The 19,157-nt window shown below is 31.5% G+C and overlaps 4 protein-coding genes across 8 annotated transcripts; 1 reads left to right on the top strand and 3 right to left on the bottom strand.

Annotated features, from left to right (window-relative positions):
• Positions 1-378: 378 nt before the first annotated feature.
• LOC127069750 (ribonucleoside-diphosphate reductase large subunit-like) lies at positions 379-4,635 on the bottom strand. 2 transcript variants are annotated; one of them, XM_051007176.1, is made up of 12 exons: positions 4,497-4,635; positions 4,051-4,394; positions 3,866-3,954; positions 3,561-3,738; positions 3,119-3,482; positions 2,718-3,022; positions 2,463-2,625; positions 1,987-2,375; positions 1,727-1,914; positions 1,335-1,643; positions 1,054-1,242; positions 379-660 (listed from the first exon to the last, which is right to left on the bottom strand). In XM_051007176.1, exons 2-12 carry the CDS (start codon positions 4,085-4,087, stop codon positions 448-450), a joined length of 2,424 nt encoding a protein of 807 aa, XP_050863133.1. In that variant the 5' UTR covers positions 4,088-4,394; positions 4,497-4,635; the 3' UTR covers positions 379-447. The 2 variants fall into 2 exon arrangements, with proteins under 2 accessions (XP_050863133.1, XP_050863132.1); XM_051007175.1 differs by lacking the exon at positions 4,497-4,635 and having other exon boundaries at positions 4,051-4,427.
• Positions 4,582-6,160, bottom strand: LOC127069764 (biogenesis of lysosome-related organelles complex 1 subunit 1). 3 transcript variants are annotated; one of them, XM_051007206.1, is made up of 5 exons: positions 6,084-6,160; positions 5,283-5,370; positions 5,126-5,198; positions 4,822-5,039; positions 4,582-4,762 (listed from the first exon to the last, which is right to left on the bottom strand). In XM_051007206.1, exons 2-5 carry the CDS (start codon positions 5,341-5,343, stop codon positions 4,728-4,730), a joined length of 387 nt encoding a protein of 128 aa, XP_050863163.1. In that variant the 5' UTR covers positions 5,344-5,370; positions 6,084-6,160; the 3' UTR covers positions 4,582-4,727. The 3 variants fall into 3 exon arrangements, with proteins under 3 accessions (XP_050863163.1, XP_050863161.1, XP_050863162.1); XM_051007204.1 differs by having other exon boundaries at positions 6,015-6,149; XM_051007205.1 differs by lacking the exon at positions 6,084-6,160 and having other exon boundaries at positions 5,283-5,622.
• LOC127069751 (protein AF-9) lies at positions 5,668-9,973 on the top strand. 2 transcript variants are annotated; one of them, XM_051007177.1, is made up of 4 exons: positions 5,668-5,983; positions 6,676-6,819; positions 6,900-7,165; positions 7,286-9,973. In XM_051007177.1, the coding sequence occupies exons 2-4, from the start codon at positions 6,681-6,683 to the stop codon at positions 9,119-9,121; spliced, it is 2,241 nt and encodes a 746-aa protein (XP_050863134.1). In that variant the 5' UTR covers positions 5,668-5,983; positions 6,676-6,680; the 3' UTR covers positions 9,122-9,973. The 2 variants fall into 2 exon arrangements, with proteins under 2 accessions (XP_050863134.1, XP_050863135.1); XM_051007178.1 differs by lacking the exon at positions 5,668-5,983 and adding an exon at positions 6,217-6,581.
• Positions 9,974-12,247: 2,274 nt separating this feature from the next.
• LOC127069759 (tropomyosin-1) lies at positions 12,248-19,055 on the bottom strand. Its single transcript, XM_051007197.1, has 7 exons — positions 18,923-19,055; positions 16,107-16,394; positions 15,563-15,696; positions 15,174-15,362; positions 14,853-14,928; positions 14,639-14,771; positions 12,248-12,639 (listed from the first exon to the last, which is right to left on the bottom strand). Exons 2-7 carry the CDS (start codon positions 16,344-16,346, stop codon positions 12,557-12,559), a joined length of 855 nt encoding a protein of 284 aa, XP_050863154.1. The 5' UTR covers positions 16,347-16,394; positions 18,923-19,055; the 3' UTR covers positions 12,248-12,556.
• Between the last annotated feature and the right edge of the window lie 102 nt (positions 19,056-19,157).

The raw sequence follows: 19,157 nt of genomic DNA, 5'->3' as shown, positions 1-19,157 counted from the left end.
ACTCAAAAAGTAAGGTTAAGTGAAACGCAACCGTACGATATAAGCAATATGAAGCCGGCAAAAAATGTAACAACAAGGCTGGTTTTTAAATGGCGGGCTTCAATTATCACATGTGTATAAAGATTCGTCCTGATTGGTTGAATTAATACCGACGACAAAACTATTTCATATACTTAAAATTATAACAAACGTAGGATACTTAGAAAAATATTTTTTATACAATATTGCCAATTTGTTCGTGGTTTTTTATAAATTATCAATTTCACAATAATATATAATAAAATTCTTTATTATTAAAATATGAATATATGAATATATATAAAAAACTAAAGTTCAATCAATACTGTTCCATTTTTTTTTTTCTTAAAAAAATAAACAAAATATCTTATTTTTTTATTTGTTATTTGGATTGCGATACTTAGAAATATGTTTACTTCATTGAATCAATTATGATCCACAAGAAAAACAAGCATCTCCATTTTTAAGAGAGCACATAAATTTGGAATCAGTTTCATTGTCGTGATCGTTTTCCTTTTCAGTTTGTGTTTCCTTATCTTGTTCTTTTGCATTTACGAGTCGGCGTAGTTTTGTTTTATTAACGGGCTTAAGTCCATTCGTTTCTGATTCTGTTCGTAAACAATACATACCAGTTTTTAAACCCTAAAAAAGAAATCATTATTTTTATTATGTTCAACATATAACATTTTTTTTTTTTTACATTAAGAATATTTATCATATCTAGTGAAATATTTTCATTCTTCCCGGCGAAGTCCAGAATATTATCTCTTGCAATGCATCTTTGCTGTTTATCATTATTTAGAAAGTGAACTCTATACAGCTTATCTTATCGTTCTATATTCATGCGTATTCTTTTACGTTATGAATATGTAAATATAAGCGAAAGATAAACCTGAGACCCTTAATCAGTAAGATTAGGGTTTCTACGTAACGTCCCATTGAACAAACATCACCAGTTAAGCCAGCGAAAATAATTTCATTGTCATTAATTTAACATGAAATATTCATTGATTATTTAGGTATTATTTAGTTTACCATTCTCCATCCATAGAAATGCATTGACGTGAGTTTATCCAATGTTACTTTGGTCATATGAACATTTAAAGATTGTGATTGATCGATGAAAGGTCCACGATCGGCTGCCATTTTAAGAATAATTCTTTGTGGAATTTCCCATACAGTTTTATAAAGTAATTTTATATTTGTCGGAATGCGTTCGATATTCTATAAAATATTCCCATTATAAGCTTAATCATACAAAAAGGGAATACAGAATAATAAAAAATATAGAATGCGAGCAAGAAAAGACAACTTGCCTGAACAGAACCATTATTAGCTGTGATTTCATTTTTCATTTGTTCATTCCAAAGTTTTAATTTTGTAAGTTCTCTTAATAAATGCGGATTAACGACTTGATATTCTTCCGATGAAACGCGTTTTAAATATATGTTGCTTTTATATGGCTCTATAGACTCGTTATTTCCTAGAATTTGAGCAGTAGATGATGTTGGCATTAACGCAATTAACAATGAATTTCTTATACCAAATTTAGCAATTTTTTCTTTTAATTTATTCCAGTCCCATAAATCTGTTGGTGTGGCATTCCACATATCATATTGCAGAATCTGTATATGAAAGAATATTTACAATGAAGTACTTTATAAATAAAATGATAAGGACTAGAAATTGTTTATGATCGATAACTTACGCCTTTACTAACAGGACTGCCTTCATACGTTTCATAGGTTCCTTTTTTTTCAGCCAATTCGCAACTAGCTTCTAACGCCCCATAGTAGAGCGTTTCGAAAATCTGTATATTAAGCTTTTGAGCTTCTTCACTTTCAAATGGAAAACGCATTAAAATAAATGCATCAGCTAATCCTTGTATACCGATACCTATCGAAAAAAAATAACGTGTTAATAAATGTTTTATATCATTTTGTATTATTTTTAGATCATACAATTTACCAATGGGTCGATGTCTAAGATTCGATATTTTTGCTTGTGGAATTGGATATTGATTAATATCTATAATCGTATCTAAATTACGGGCAACAACTTTCGTAATTTCTTTAAGTTTTTCAAAATCAAATCTTTTTTCATTAGTATTCACAAACATGTTAACAGCAATAGAAGCTAAATTGCACACAGCAGCTTCATCAGAGCTCGAATATTGGACAATTTCGGTACATAAATTACTATTTTGAATGGTTCCTACATTTTGTTGATTTGATTTGCGATTGCAGTGGTCTTTATAAAGCATATACGGACCGCCAGTTTCTTCTTGTGATAGAAGAATGGCTGACCATAATTCTCTTGCTTTAATTTTTCGATTGTAATGACCTTCCTTTTCATACCTTAAAAATTAGCCACGATTTTAAAAATAAATTACAATTGAATTTCTCATAAAAATATAGATAACTATAAATCGTAACATAGCTTACTTGGTATATAAATTTTCAAACTCTTCTCCCCAAACCTCAGCCAATCCAGAAGATTGACGAGGACACATTAAAGACCAAGTGTCATCGTCTAAAACACGTTTCATAAAGAGGTCTGGTATCCATAAAGCATAAGATATATCTTTGGCTCGATTTTCTTCCTTTCCTAAACATAATTAAAATTGATCTAATGTATTTTAACATCTGTTATATTAATGTGCTAATATAAAATTTATAAGGACAATAGAATTTAATTACCAGTATTTTTTTTCAAACTTAAAAATTCAAATATATCAGAGTGCCAAGGTTCTACATAAATAGTAAATGCTCCTGGTCTTTTGTTTCCACCCTGATAAACATATTCAGCTGTATTATTATAAACTTTTAACATAGGAACTAAACCATTGGACACTCCAAGTGTACCAATTATTCGCGTACCACTTGCTCTGATACAGTGAACATTTAATCCAATACCACCTCCAGATTTACTGATTAATGCACATCTTGTTAAAGTATCACAAATTCCTTCTATACTGTCTGAAGCCATTGTTAATGAAAAACAACTAAAACAAACATTTTATCATAGTCTACTAGTTTGGAGTAAAGAATATGTTCAGTAAGAAGATGTATCATCAAGAAATAATTATCTATAAGCATACCTTGACATTTGTTGTTTCCCAGTACATGCAGTAAAAAGAGTCGGGGATGCATGTATAAAATAATGTTCTGATAAGAAATTATATGTTTCAATAACTTTATCAATGTCTTCACCATGAATTCCAACAGCTACTCTCATTAACATACACTGTGGCCTTTCAACAATTTTCCCATCAATTTTAAGTAAATAATTTTTTTCAAGAGTTTTAAAACCAACATAATTGTAAGAATAATCTCTATCATGAATTATGGAATGATTTAATTTTTCAGCATTTCTCTGGATAATGTCAAAGTATTTTTCAGAGATCAAAGAAAGACTTTTACCTGTGCGCTTGTTTTTTGCATGATACAAATCAGATATTACCTCTGTAAAATCAAAGATTTGCATATAAAAATTATTGAAATAATAATTACATATAATTCTGTTAAGTATTTTATATATACCACTAAAGTTTTTTTTAGTTTCTTTGTGAAGATTGGACACTGCAACTCTAGCAGCTAATGAAGCATAATCTGGATGCTTAATACTCATAGTTGCTGCAGTTTCAGCTACAAGGTTGTCTAATTCCACAGTAGATATACCGGCATATAAACCATTTATAACTTGAATAGTAACTGCATACTATAAATAATAACAAAATTATTTATCACGCTTATTGTAAATAAAATATCAATAAATAATAGCATAAATAATTTTTGAGAATCTCTATAAAGAAATAATTACGATTTTATTTATAGTTTTTACTTACAGGATCAACATATTCCATATCTAATCCAAAACATAATTTTTTGATTCTAGATGTTATTTTATCAAAATGTACATCTTCTATACGCCCGCCTTTATAAAACAAAAATATATTTTAAATTATAATTAGATATCAATTGTCTTGCAACAATGTTAATTCAATATTTTTTTTTCAATACTTCTACTTACCTCGTTTTATTACATGCAATTTCGTTGATCCAATCATTTTTTAATGTATATTATTTCTCTAATCTCTTATAATCACCTAACACGCGTAAATGACTCTAATATTCTGGCGCGTAACGGAAGCAATCGAATGATATAAAATGAACTTAAACTGCATTTACAATATCTATCTTTTAGTTGTTATTCCGACATGAATATCAACCTTTAATAATGATGTTAGCTCATACTCAATCAGCGTTAAAAAATATTATAGCATTTCTTACGCGATTAAATCTCTGGACAAAATTAGGGCAGATGCTTATTAGTGGTTTGAGCTGATTGGCCAAGATCGAAGTAATCTTATTGAGCTATATTATAAAATATAACGAAAATTAATTACAGATCGATAATTTGCTGTTAATAACATCATATACGTTTCACAAATTACATACAAACGAAATGAAACTTACTCATTACATCAAATGGTCTACTAAGCTTGTTATTCGTTGAAATGTAAACGATTTAACTTGTATTTCATCAATACTCACCATAATGTAACTACTTAGGAACAAGAATTAATCACTTTATTTACATAAATAATAATATATAAATAATTTACAGCTTGTTATATAAGGGGAACAGAAAATCGTGTTCTATCTCTTGTAAATTCGTAAAACTGAGGCAATTTTAGATTCATGCCTTTAAGATGATCCTGCAGATTGAGTTTCTTGTGTAGCTATAAAGAATGATAAAATTCAATTAATTAGAACATAGGTAGCTCTATGACAATCATACCTTTATAAGAATATTCCAAGGCAGTGGCAATCGTTCTCATATCTCCTTCTATACTTCGAGCCCAATTTTCTACATCGCCAATTTCTTTCAAAGCACTTGAAAATGATTCTATTAAATTCAACCAGGATTGTGTCTGTTTAGCAAAATTAGTTGCACTATGTTGTAATTGTTTGGCTTCAGCATCAAGCTTCTTTTGATTTAAATATGCCTGTGCTACCCTAGATATAAATTGTACAATATATATAATAGGTTATATATGTAAAATATAATAGGTTATATATGTAGATCTGGATGTAATAGTTACCCAACATTCAAATGATCTACGAGTGCTTGAGTTAAATTGCTAGCAGCTTGAACAGCTTCCTTACGTTTCTGTTCTGTAAAAAATAATATTTCAAAATATTTTTTTTTACGTTGTAACAAGAAAGCATTAAAATAATATATCAAATGAAGGATAGTACCTTGCCTTTCTTTTCTTGCTGCTTGTTTACTTTGATGTTCCTTGACAATTGATGATAACATGTTTGATTTTTTTTTCTCTCGAATGTTCTATGCCCATGTTACAGATACATATTTATACGTACATATACATATATATATACATACATACATACATATATATATATATACATATATTTATATACACATATATATAAAAATATGCATAAATGCTTTAATTATTTAATTTATATAATTATTGAATTACTCGTGTTACCATACAAGCGATTATATTGATATAATTACAAAAGTTACTATTACGTTATTTAAATACTTTTCATTTATCACTATCAGATATTACCGTCCATATGTAAAATAATTTGACTTACAAATGACTTACTAATACATTTTATATTGTTAAAACTGTTGATCACAGAAAAGTTAATCTAGTGTATTCTGTCTTTTTTTTTTTAGTACAAAAACAAAAGTACTAATAGAAGATCAAGAAAAAGCAGAGATGGCTGTGTATAAGCTATGCCGTTTCTTAGGTATTATTCATTTCTAGTTGGACTACTGGAGAGGTAGTTACTGGTTATTATTAAGCACTGTTAGTTGACAAAGTTGTTTGTAAACAACGTTAACCAAAAAACGTACAAAGTGTTTAAGTTGAATATGTATGTATCTGCAGATCTTTGAATATAAAAAAAAGGATTTTTGATAACAGGTAAGAAATCAAGTTTGTTATTCATAATTACCAAATTGTAGAAGTTATTTTTCTTATTCGAGTTATTAATTTAAAATGTGAAAATAGTTGAAAGTTTCACCTATAGTAAAATTAATCACATCCCCTCTCGCCCCTCGGCACCAGACGACGAATGGTCTATTTGAACGTTACTTCCATCTTCAGATGGCGTTGGTTTCAGTTTCTTTTACTTTTATTTTACGGGATAGCGATGATGGCGTCCAGTTTTCGATGGCGTTCGGTTGACCTGTTGATAGTCGGACTGAAAGTAATGTAGAAAAAAGAATTATGAGATTTGTGTGAATGCCGATAAGTGAAACAAATGATTCAAAAGAGCTAAAAAGTGAATTATGATCGTCTCATTTGACGATCAATATTTTTTCATAGAATATAATTCTTAACCGCACAATGCTTCAACATTTTGTGCTCATGAAAATTAGCAAAGAAGTACTGTCATTGCGTATGCGTCTGATATAAGTTGGCGCGCAATGCTTCGTATCATTACACATGTTCATTGAATATTTTCAATAACGAATGCTTGAAAGCACTTTCAGTCACATTTTTGAAGATATACGAAAATGTAATGGGATTTTGTGATTTTGTGCAACATTAAGTTTCCCCTTTCGCTTTTCTTATTTTTCTTTGTAAAATAAACATTTCAAATTTTCTCTAAGAGAGAATGGCAATTCGACTTACACTGGAATGTGGACATTCATCAGTATTACGTGAGCGTACCACTCCTGAAGGTTTTACTCATGATTGGGAAGTTTTTGTACGAGGAGTTGACAACGCAGACATACATCACTACGTTGAGAAAGGTAACTCTCCTTGTATACAGATGAATCTCTGCGAATATTCTAAACTTTTCTCTTACATACTGTTATTTGTTAATTTTTAGTTGTATTTCAATTACATGAAACATTCGCAAAACCTAAAAGAGTAATAAAAGAGCCGCCTTACGTGGTAAAAGAATCAGGATACGCAGGATTCTTGATTCCAATTCACATCTATTTAAAAAATAAGGATGAACCCAAAAGATTTCAAATTCTTTATAAGCTTAGTTTACAACCTAGAGGAAGAATTATTAATAAAGTTATACGTCATAATGAAATAATTAATAATCCATCAGAAGAATTTCGTAGAAAGCTTTTAAGAGGAGGTGGCGTAAGTATATTGAACAGTCTCTTTCTCCCTAATGAAAATTCTGAAAATTCTACAAGTACTAATGTATATGATATGTTATTAAAAAAAAAAAATATATATATATTCTTTTTTAATTTTTAGATCATAATATCCAGTACGGAGAGTACGTCAGACAGAGGCGAGATAAAAACTCCCGTTATGGTTGGTAAACCAAAGTTATCCGTGGGCGAGCCAAAGAAGCATCGTCTGGTAGAATCCAAGACATCTAATTCATTCGCTGAATTGTTTGGTCCTCCCATAAAAACAGCAAAAATTTCTCCAGAAAGTAAGAAAGTTACACAATCAGAAAAAAGTAGTACCATAAAACCTATAGGCATATCTGAAAAAATTGACAAAGTAGATAAAATTACAAAAAATAAAGAGAGTCCGCATAAGGAAATAAAGAAAGACAAAACGGAAGAAAAAAAGGATAAAAAGATAAAAGATCCTTCTAAAGAAAAAAATAGAAGCAAAGAGAAGTCTAAAAGACCTCCTAGTCCTGGAAGTAAAGGTTATTCGAGTCCTACTAGTAAACGACCTTCTCCCCCTCCCATAAAAAGGCCCCGTAGTCCTTCACCCTCTTCTTCTATAAAACGGGCTCCATCTCCAAAGTCTAAGGAGAAAGATATAAAAAGATCTGTTCAAGAAAAAGAAAGGGAAAAGGAAAAGGAAAAAGAAAAGGAGAAAGAAAAGGAAAAAGAAAGAGATAAGGATAAGACAAGAGATGGTTCTAAAGGTTCGTTGGATATAAATAAGACTGAAAAAAAGAAAGATAAAAAGAAATACAAGGAGGAAGCCTACAAAGAGAAAAAGGAGAAATACAAAGAAGGTGAACGTTCTAGTATTAAGGAAGCTCAAAAAATAAACGATAAAAAATTGGAAAAGGCAGAAAAAGAGAAGGAGAAAACTCAGGATTATAAATCGGTGAAAGATGGCCGAAAGTCTCCTAAGCTTGTTAAAGAAAGTGACAAGATTAAAGATGAAAAATTAATAAAGGTGGAAAAAGTGGATAAAGAAAAATATGAGAAAGTTAAGGAAAATAAAAGTGATAAGGACAGAACGAAACATAAGCATAAGAAAAAAGACAAGAAGGAAAAGAGAGATAGTAGTAGGGAAAGAGAGAAGAAGGAAAAACGAGAAAAATCTAAATCGTCTGGGGAAAAACAAAATAATTTGCCAGCCTCGTCGAATCCTCTTTCGATGCTCTTTGCAAATATGCCAGAAAGAGATAGCAGTGATTCGGCACCTTCCGTAGACGATGATTCCTTTGTTGAAACGAAACCAGTATTGAATATAAAAAAGGAATTGGATGATACAGCTCCTTTGACTCTTCCAATGGAAGCAGTAAGACCGCCCTCGCCACCACCCGTAATTGAAATAAAGAAAGAAAAGAGTGATCGTAATAAGAGGGAAAAACCAAAAGGAAATAGGGGAGAAGAACGAGAAAACAGGAAAAGAAAACGAAGAAGTGAAAGTAAGGGTGACGACGAACATACTTTTAAAAGAGAAAAGGATAGAAGTCATTCGACTTCTCCATTATTGGAACCAGTATCTTCCAGCCAATCACCGGTTGTAGTGGATGTCGATTCTATTCACGCGGTAAAAGAGAAGGAAGACCGTCATATGGGAGAATTATTAACAATTAAGAAGGAAGGAGAAACCGACGGCGAGCAGGTAGCTCCGGACTCTACAAATTGTCCTTTGGTAGAGTCAGACATTGGGGAACCTCCAATATTTAACGAAGATTATGTGTCACAGTTGAAGGATTTACAGCACAAAATAATGACATTACAGGATAATCAAGAATTACAGAGAGTTGTTCAGGTAATAGAAGAAACAGGACAATATGAAATAACTAAGAAAACATTTGATTTTGATTTATGTGCTCTCGATCGCAGAACGGTACAACGACTCCAACAGTTTTTTTCTGCATCATGACTATCTGTAATGTAAAACATGACACTTTCTCTATATTTTCTTTTTTTTTTCTTTTGTTACATATTGCTCTATGTGTAAGTCGTATTAAGTCATTTTCGATCTATCATTTCTTTCGCTATGTGATAAAACGTTTATCATACGATAATACCCCCGGGAGAATTCCGCTATTTACTTTTAATTCTTAGAAAAAATTGATTTTTATATTAGATTCATATACATTACATTGTGTCAGTTGCAATGTATTAAACATTATAATAATGATGCAGGTTAATAATTCAGCCAAATGAATGCATATAAATGATATGTATCTAGATAGCATAAAAGTTATATATATATTGGACTGTATATATGTATATATACATATATATATATATATATGTATGTATGTATATATATATATATGTATATATATATATATACACACACACAGAGAGACACATACAAACGTACACATATAGATTTAAAGTATTATATGTATTGGACGTTTTACATCAACCAATTTTAATGAAAAGTGCTAATGAAAACGATATCGTTATCTTTCATAAAATTTTAAAGTACCTTACGAACTTTTAATTGATAGAAATTGATTAAGAATGCGCGAAAGTTGTTCTATCAGTTACATAAAAGAATATGAAGAAGATAATGAAAACTCAAAAATGCAACATGTAGTTAATATTTTTACTTTGTTATCTAAATGAAAATGATATATTTGTTTGCTAAAAACACGTAAACGACTTATTCCACCTTCTCCACCTTCTTGTTGTTAATCAACAGTGGTGGAATGAACGAATTATTATTTTATATAATATACGTGTTTATGTACTGATTAATAAACATTTCTTCAAGGTTTTATTTATGATAACTTAATAGAGACTGTAAATATATATAGATATTACGTATTTGCGAAAATACACAATGTATAAAAATGCTGATAGGAGAAGATGTTATTGGTTTTATATTTTTTAATTCTACTATTTTTTTAACATAGTCGTTATTTATAGGAAAAGCAGCATGGCGTCAAATATAGAGCATAATTTTTTTCTTTCTTTTTTCTTTTCTTTTTTTTTTAAGACATTTTTTTATCATTATTATTTTATTCGAAATAGAGTGAAATTAATTTTATCTCCTATCTCGTTTATCATTCGATGGAATTTACGTGAAATTCTTTTCTGGGGAGTCTTGCAGAATAATCTTTAAAATATGCATTTATTAAATGAACAAACATTTTGATTTTAAGTAATAAAAATATTATAATTTTTGATTAATTTTATGATTTATTTGAAGGAATTGTTTGGAAATTGGTCTTCTTTTTTTTTTTTTTTTTTTTTTACTATGTAATCTCCCCTGGAAAGTTGCCTAGAATAAGTAGTCTTTAAGATGGAGTCTTATATTTATTCATATTATTAATGATGTTGTATAAGAGCGATATTGCAAAATGAAAATTTAATAATTACTCTTTATTATTATCGCCTTTATTATTAGTGCACTTTGTATTATGAGTAATGGGAAAAAAATAATTATTTTTTTCTATATATATAAAGGTGCTAAGTAATGAACTGAATTTAATGTGTTGAAACTGATTTGCTATATTTACGCACTCATAAATTTCATATATAATTAATTCTATTTTTGCAATACACTTATACTTACATTTTACAATTAGAATATTTCTTGTAAATATGTTGATCCATTATGAACTATTGTGTTCAAGATCTCGATATTACTATTTCAGTATTAGTAATATCTGTCCTTAGTAAATTTATAATTACATACGGAATTTGCAAGGAATTTTGCGATTTTCGATAAATATTTAGGATAACAAGCGATACATATATATATATATTCTCAGAAACATTGTAATTACATAAACGCACTTTTCAAATATCATTGAAACAGTCATGATGTTGTGTGCAATGGATACACCAAATAGAAGAAGTTTAACGTTTTGATATTGATAAATAATAAATAAAAGAGTGTATATAAATGATAATACATAAATTAAGATACCATGTATAGTTTTACAGAGTGTCATTTCATAAGAAATAGATTATATATTGATTCCTTTTTAGTGCTGCAAACAAATGTGGTATTCGATTAAAAGCGATATAATGAATCCATATATTTGAAAAAGCGTTTTCAAATGTCACCAGATAAAGCATTTAGATACGCATAATTTTTCATGTGAATGTTTATTGATGGTGTTCTTTTTGTTTCTCTTTCTTTTTTTCTCTCAACGATCGTTGATATTTTTCATTTCATAAAGTGATAAATACAATTAGATAATGCTCTATTATTAAGTATTGTATGTTGTCAGATGTTGCATGTCGATATCGTATAATACTATGCCTTATTAGTTAATAACCGATCGATTTCTTCCCACAAAGATATGTGGAACTTTTTTTAATTTTCAATTTTTAATTACTTTTACATCATACGTTTAACAAATTTAGTTTATTTATTTGATCGAAGTAAAGCTCGTGTGATGTATGTGTATCTTATTATCTCTTTTTTTGATTAAAAGTTTCAATACACATTACATATATGATTGTATGATTTTTTCGAATAAAAATAACAGCGATCACTATGGTTTTTTCTTTCTAAAATGTTAATTATACGATTATTTGTCTCATAATAACATTATTTTGTGAACACTCATCGAAGGCATAATTTGTTAAATATAGAACAAAACTAATACGCATAACATTCTAAATAATAGTTTTTAAGAGAACGAGAATTATTTCTTCTGATGAAAGGGACGGATTCGTCACTTTCAAAAACCCAGTACAAGGCAGCATCACAATTTATAATATGCCATTCGATGAACACATGTCTCATTCTGTGTATATTGTTTATTATAAATATAATAGAAAATATAATAAAGATCTTATATATAATTGTCTATAAAAATGCTATTCCTTTGGAGTATATGAAAATACTATATAGCACAAGTGTTACATGAAATAATACTTACCGTCGTTCGACGTAATTCGATGTTTTGGCACAACACTTCTTTTTGATTTCTTTCTTTTTCTGTTCTATTAAATAATGTTAAATCATCAATTTCGAAGTTTAAGAGAGCGTTAACTTTTTTTTTTTCTTCTCCCCCAGCACGGAATCGCTACCATGTCTTATTACGGTAGTTTATTAACATGATCGTGTTACAGTTGCTTATTACATGATACTCTTCGTATAACAGTTTAACAGAATAAAACTTAATTAGCTGTCCGTCACGTTAACGTAAAGAAATGAATATGGACGCGTGTATGATCGCAAATTGATCTTGATCACAATCGCGATAGATCTTTCACTCATCCTTTTTTTCTTTTCACGAAAAATTCCAAGATTCTCGAGACGAGAGAGTCGTTGCCTTTAACAAGAAAAAAAAGGGCAGAATCGATAAGAATTAGCCGAAGCATAATAAAGATAAAAATCGATCTAATATCCTGCCAATTCGGCGAACGTGGAGTCCATTTCGTCGGCAAGTGACTTGTATCTGTCCTTGTTGATACCAAGCTCGTCTGCAATAAGAATGGTCACGTTAGTGTTACAATTTTATTTACGAAGCGAATAAATTACTCGGATTAAAGATCATCGATTAAACTACCGTAGATATTTTTTCTATTAAGATAGCTTACTAATTTTGTAAGTAGTACCGATATTACCTCTACTTTGTTTTTTACCAGACCTGGGTAAAATATTTTTTTTTTTTAAATAATCAACGACTAATATAATTTATTTTAATACATTTCGCCTCGTCAAATTTTTTAATATTAAATATTTTAATATTAAATTTTACCCAACTCCGTCCAGATGATTTCATCCTGATATTTTTTATCAATAAATAAGGTTTGCTAATTATCTAACTATAGTAACGATCTACTACTACGTCGTCGTTTCAAAATATAAAAAGAACATTCAAATCATTATGATACTTTTTTTCTGAGCTGAAAAGATAGTAGACTTAAGTCGAAAAATAAATAGGTATGTCAAAAAATCGAGCTTGAGCAAAAGCTTGAGTATTATCGAATTTATTTAGTCGGTGTTAGTTGTTATTATTAGGATTAGAAAGAAAAGAAATATGGTTTTTTATTTTAGTTACGATGCATATCTACCCGTACGATATATATATATATATATATATATATATATATATATATTACAGCAATATTACAGAAATAATAAATATATATTTATTTCGCGTATGGAGATTATTTAAATTATATATTGATGAGATACAAGAACAATGGAAAAACTTGAAAAAAAGGCACAATACAGCAAGAGCTGGTGGTAAAAGTACCTGAAGTACGACGGTCCACCCTCGAGTAAAGTTGTTAAGCTTTTTTTTTTTCTAGTCTTATTAAGCTGTCAATTGTGTATGTAGTTTTATGCGCGTGAGCGTGTATTAATTAAAATATGATGCTGAACGTAAATTAAAAAGTAAACGAGAAAAAAGAGAAAAGAGAGGGACGAGTTAATTCTTCTCTTTTCAGCTGCTTCAAAGCACATGAAATCCAAGCAAAACTTTCCAAAATCGGACAAATTAGTAGAGAAAAATTATATGGAAAGGAAAAAAAAAAGAAAAAAGAAAATGACGTATATTTTGTAGTTTGCAAATAAATATCTCTAATTGTAAAAAATCGATCTTAAAAAAACGATCCTGTCCAATTTCGGAAAAAAGGAAAAACATTGCAAAAAGCGACAAATATTCATATTCACGAACGTACGAAAGACAGTGGAAGGAATTGAATAGAGTAAAGGGGTAGTGAGTAAATTTAGAGAGAGATAGATAAATATATATAACGAGTGTGAGATTTTTTTTTGTTTTTAGTAGCCAGAAAGCTCAGCGAACGTCTTGTCCAATTCTTCGCAAACTGTTTTGCGTTTGTCCTTCTCGTGATATAACACGTCTGCAATAAAACAAATCAATTTGCATTCAAAGTTTCGTGAAGGAATCCATTAAATGGTTGTTCATATTTCTTCTTTTTACTTTCCTGCTTGAAAAATGTTATTATTTATATTAATCGAACGATAAAAGTATACCATATGTTTTTCGAGTAAATATAATCAATTCAAAGGACGATTCATCGTATTATTATATGAACAAAGCTCCTAATACGAGAATATGATTTTCAAACGAATAAAAAAGTTAAAAAAAAGAAATTATTGCTCCTTTAAAGTGTCTCTATAGAAACCTTTATTTGTCATAAAATAATTGCGAATTTATTGTAGATATCAAAAGTCTTGTATAGACGGAAACGAGTCAATGAAAATGATAATAGTAAAATCCGATTATGTTATAAATTGTGCTGCTTACATTTGCTAATAGATCTACGAGACAGATTTTATTTTATTTGTTCGGTAACTCTTAAAGCACTCATTGTCAATTTGCCAGATTATGTCACGTAAACCCAAGGGAATGCGTGTTTTGAACACGACTCTGAGAATGTATCAACGTGCCAAATAAAAAGAAATTTGTTTCCCTTATGAAAATTATACTACCGAGTACGTCGAACTTACCCTCAAGCCTGTCAACTTCCTTCTGGAGTTTCTTCACCGTCTTCTCAGCAAATTCTGCTCGAGCTTCTGCTTCCTTCAGTTTAACGGTCAACGTTTTCAATTGACGTTTGAATTCTTCGACTCGTTGATTGGCCTAACGAGATGAGAGATCGATAATAAAAAATACAATATAAGTCGATAATACAAACTTTAAGGGACGATATAAGAGAATTACCTTTTCTTCGGATACCTCCAAAGATTTCAAACTGTTTCCGACGACTTTCAATTCTTCTTCTAATTCCATGATCTTTCTAAAATATATGAAAAAAAATAATATCGATTTTATTCTCAAAGAAAATTCATTTTCCAAGATGTCCTGCTAATTAAATTCACCTGTTAATTAAGTAACAATGAAATATATCAAATATCAGACGATCTAACTGATCGGTTAAGTGATCTAGAATGTACGAAAAAGAAAAAATAGCGTTTGAAATTATAATATCCGGAGTTTGGATTACATTCCATCGAAGATAATTTTCTAAGAGGATGTACTCACGCTTCGCCCGATTTGACACGATCTTCAGCGACTTCTAACTCGTCTTCAACGAAGGCCAGCTTGCGCGAAACTTCGTCCGATTTTCCATCAGCATCCTCGGCTAGAAGACGAGCCTCCTTAAGCTGATTCGTCAGCTGATCCATCCTTTCCTCATCCTGTTGAGCACGGTTCTCCAACACTTTGCACATACTGCCAAATTGCAGTAGGAAACGATAAAAACAAGGAAAATAAAGGATATTATTTGTTTTATAAAGCAAAACGAACGCGAGTTCTACACAATCGATTTATCTGGAAAGCAATATTTCTTTTTTTTTTCATTTTAATTATAAACGATTATGTCACCGAATAAGTAGGAATTAAGAAATTTGAGAAATAAAGTCTCTCCTCACCGGCTAGATTCATCAGCAGCTTGAGACGCTTCAGCAAGTTTGGCAGTCGCAGTGTTGAGACGTTCCTCGGATCTTTCTAGATCCTCTTCAATCAGCTGGACTTTCCTATTAAGAGCGGCGACCTCGGATTCGGCCTGAACAATACGATCGTACGCGAACGACATAGAAAAAATAGTTTCTCTGGAGCTTTTTTTAACTAAAGCAATCTGTTTTGTTTACGTTCGAGAGAAGATATCGGTTGGACCGAATCCAAAATGAATGAGACCAAGGACACGAATTTTTGAGATTCGATTTAACACGTTGTTCGAACTTGATCTTTAAAAGATCTATATATAAGATCTCTTTCTAAGAACGTGTTAAATATTTCATAGATAAGATTTTTTATATTTATCGTTTTTAATTAAATGTCACCATAACAACAGGATCAAAAAGAGATTATTAAATGTTAGACATTAGAGATTAATCAATTAAATTTTTATAACGGATAAAAACATAGTTTTTGATTGATAAATTCACGAAAAAAATGAGAAGAAAGAACACTCACGTTGGTAAGAGACTTTTCACGTTCCTCGAGATCCTTATTAGCCTGCTCGAGATTGTGTTTGTTAGCTTCGAGATCGCCTTCGACCTGAGTGAGCTTTTTCGTAAGTTCTGCGACCTCCTCTAGGACCTTATCCGCGCGCATATTCGCCTCCTTCGCCTGCGCTTCGCAGGTATCGGCTTTGTCCTGCGCATTGTCCTTCTCAAGCTTCATCGCTTGCATTTTCTTCTTGATCGCGTCCATGATGGCGACCTTTTTCTTCCGACTTTCTTCACGAAACGATCAAGTTTTCTGCAAAAATCGTCAAAGTTAGTTAATGTATCGACAAAGGATTTTTTTTCTCTCTCGAGATACGGGAGGACGATGATAATCCAAGTTAATCAGTTTCAAAATTATCTCGTTTTAGCGTGCAAATGATTCGCGTTCCTAATCAAAATCACATTTCGCGAGCATTTTTCGTTCGATCAGATGGAACGTTAAAGACGATCGAGCGTACACGCATGTACATACTTGTTTCGTGCGATTAATTATTTCTGAGCAACGATCCAAACTAATGAAATGAACAACAAAGGAAAAATTCTTACGTGACGCGCCACGAAGGTGACATATTTCAAAACAAAGTTATCGGATTTCAAGTCTTTCGAGCTTTCCACATTTCGAGGAGCTTTCGAAAGAACGCCGACATAATTTTTAGCTGTGTAATATGTATCCGATTGTGCGCGTTCGCGTGCACGGAAAAGAGCACATCAGGGTGTCCACGGAAATAGCATCTACAGCCGGATTCTATAAATACACGTGAAACGACGTCGATGGCGCGACGAGAAGAGGGCAAAACTAGCAGAATGTAAGCCAGAAGAACGAGCTTTACTTGGCTTCCCACCGACGACCGACATTCGATCTAACTGACGCTTATTAATAGCTTTTACGAAGCTTTTAGCAAGAATCCTGCGAATAATCGCGATACGATTTATTCTATGAACATTTTTTTCCTTTTCTCTATTACTTTTATTTTTGTCACTTTTTTCGTATCGATATCACTTGCCTTATTATCCGGATAGCAAAAGTCGCAAATAGAGATTTTTCATTACGCATCTTATCTTTATTCGGATGATATAAAAATCAACAAGTGGTCTTGGCTCTTAATCGATCATTAATAATCGACGACGTTCGATCGATATCTACATCGATTTAGTAAATTTTCTAGCAAAGCTAATAACGTCAAATCTCAATGATTCATTAAGAAGTCATTTTTAAGACATTACGTTGCCCGTGTGCTACAGAGAAGTATTAATATACTCCTCTGGAAAATCAAACGAGCACCTGATCGAATATGTCAAAATGACACTTGCGAAATATGCCGAGTGTTTCGAATTCTCAAACCATTTTTAACGCGAGAGAGGAAACCTAGCTTTCTTGAGAACGCGAGTTCTCACGGACGTTGTTCTGCCATTCGCGTTTATTTATAAAGATCCTCCTAAGAGTCTGGAATTAGAAAATCTTTTCGTGAGTATTTCTAAGCATCGTTCTCCATCCAATCGCCGTTGTTACTGCTATCTCGACAATTATTATTATTGCTAGACGTTGGCAAATATGCACATGCGAGGATTGTTAAAATAAATAAACGAAAACGTGTTTATTGTTATTTAAGCATTATGCATCAGATCGATAATACATATCGTTAGACGATATTAGAAATACTACTTACGACATATTGCACGTTATGTTACACGTCCAAAAGCAAATTCTCGTTCGTTAGTGTAGCAGCATTTTTTTTTAACGATATTTGGCAGCGGTGTTAAAGGATCTCATGAAGATATCGGAGTTCCTCCTAAAGCAAATATTAGACGTCCTGTGAGACAATTCGGAGGCTTCGTGGCGTTTGCTATGCAAATAAAAAAAAAAAGAAAGAGATGGTCAATCGAACTCAAATACGTCGAAAAGCTTAGCATGCAAGGATGGCGTTTAAAAAAATGATCGCTCGTCGAGATTTTCAACGTCTTGACATTTTTTGCCATGATAATCAAGAGGAAGAAAGAGAGAAAGAAAGGGAGAGACAGAGTTTCCCTCGAGCGGTTGAAAATAGCATGCAAGCGGAACCATCGAATGCTAGCAACCGATTTATTTTCGTCGCAAAGTGTGAATCACGAAATTTTATCCACTCCTGGATAATCTATCCTTTGATAATTCGTTGGCGTAACTTAAGTCTTAACGACTTAACGACTTTTATTTTCATTTTTTCTTTTAACGGATAGATAGAAACTTTTAATCTCTCTTCTAATCTCTTTCTATCAATTCGAACGAATTAAAAGTCGGTTGGCTGAGCAAGCTTAGTTAATTCTACTTACAAGCATCCTCGATAGCAACGCGTTCTTGTTAAGTGTCTTTTCCCAAAAAACACAAAAGCACCTGCAAGCTTAAGCGTAGTCATTCTCTCTTTTTTTTTTTCTCTTGTTAGTCGCCGTGGTACTTGCATCTTCATCGATTCACGAATTTTTTCTTTTTCGTTTTATTATTTATTTATTTATTTTTTTTTTTGATAGCAGACCAGACAATACTCCTTTTCACGTGTGTCCTCTTTTTCTCGGCACTCGCGTTCATCATCGATAAAGAAGAAGATAGATATGTGAAAATATCGGAATAAGAAAACAGAAGGGATACACTTGGACGACCAATGTTGATGAAGAACGAAGAAGAAGAAGAAATAGAAGAAGTAGAAGTAGTAGTAGTAGAAGAAGAAGAAGAAGAAGGAGGAGAAGATGGTTTTCTTCGTCGATGACATCTCTTCGATTCGAGTTGACGAACTTACAACAGGAACTTACCTAACTCGAGCGAGCTGAACGGCACGAGTTGAGCGTCTGAGAGAACCGGGAAAGCTAGCCCTCGAAAATTACGAACAGAAGGATACGAATACGTTGGATCTGATTGGTGGGGGAGCCCCAAAAATGGCCCGTCACGAAAACTTACGTCGGGGGTGGGGCCCCGACGTTTATTTTCTGCTCTTACAACGTCCACACGAAAATTTCTCGTTCTCTCACCTTTCCGACAAGATCAAAT

The sequence above is a fragment of the Vespula vulgaris genome, chromosome 16 (assembly GCF_905475345.1).
Source record: "Vespula vulgaris chromosome 16, iyVesVulg1.1, whole genome shotgun sequence".
Lineage (NCBI taxonomy): Eukaryota > Metazoa > Arthropoda > Insecta > Hymenoptera > Vespidae > Vespula > Vespula vulgaris.
Note: the sequence above shows the minus strand (reverse complement) of the source record. Positions and strands in the feature narration are given on the sequence as shown.

What these genes read in the sequence shown, in the direction of transcription:
- LOC127069759 (XM_051007197.1), bottom strand. Translation starts at nt 16,346, where the DNA reads ATGGACGCGATCAAGAAGAAAATGCAAGCGATGAAGCTTGAGAAGGAC. An exon ending in GTGAAAAGTCTCTTACCAAC is followed by an intron (nt 15,697 to 16,106) that starts GTGAGTGTTCTT and finishes CGTATTGTTCAG; the next exon opens with GCCGAATCCGAGGTCGCCGC. An exon ending in GGAAGTTGACAGGCTTGAGG is followed by an intron (nt 12,640 to 14,638) that starts GTAAGTTCGACG and finishes TTCTTATTGCAG; the next exon opens with ACGAGCTTGGTATCAACAAG.
- LOC127069764 (XM_051007206.1), bottom strand. Translation starts at nt 5,343, where the DNA reads ATGTTATCATCAATTGTCAAGGAACATCAAAGTAAACAAGCAGCAAGA. An exon ending in AGCAAGAAAAGAAAGGCAAG is followed by an intron (nt 5,199 to 5,282) that starts GTACTATCCTTC and finishes TATTTTTTACAG; the next exon opens with AACAGAAACGTAAGGAAGCT. An exon ending in GTAGATCATTTGAATGTTGG is followed by an intron (nt 5,040 to 5,125) that starts GTAACTATTACA and finishes ATTTATATCTAG; the next exon opens with GGTAGCACAGGCATATTTAA.
- LOC127069750 (XM_051007176.1), bottom strand. Translation starts at nt 4,087, where the DNA reads ATGATTGGATCAACGAAATTGCATGTAATAAAACGAG. An exon ending in ATATGGAATATGTTGATCCT is followed by an intron (nt 3,739 to 3,865) that starts GTAAGTAAAAAC and finishes TATTATTTATAG; the next exon opens with TATGCAGTTACTATTCAAGT. An exon ending in AACTAAAAAAAACTTTAGTG is followed by an intron (nt 3,483 to 3,560) that starts GTATATATAAAA and finishes TTGATTTTACAG; the next exon opens with AGGTAATATCTGATTTGTAT.
- LOC127069751 (XM_051007177.1), top strand. Translation starts at nt 6,681, where the DNA reads ATGGCAATTCGACTTACACTGGAATGTGGACATTCATCAGTATTACGT. An exon ending in ACATCACTACGTTGAGAAAG is followed by an intron (nt 6,820 to 6,899) that starts GTAACTCTCCTT and finishes GTTAATTTTTAG; the next exon opens with TTGTATTTCAATTACATGAA. An exon ending in AGCTTTTAAGAGGAGGTGGC is followed by an intron (nt 7,166 to 7,285) that starts GTAAGTATATTG and finishes TTTAATTTTTAG; the next exon opens with ATCATAATATCCAGTACGGA.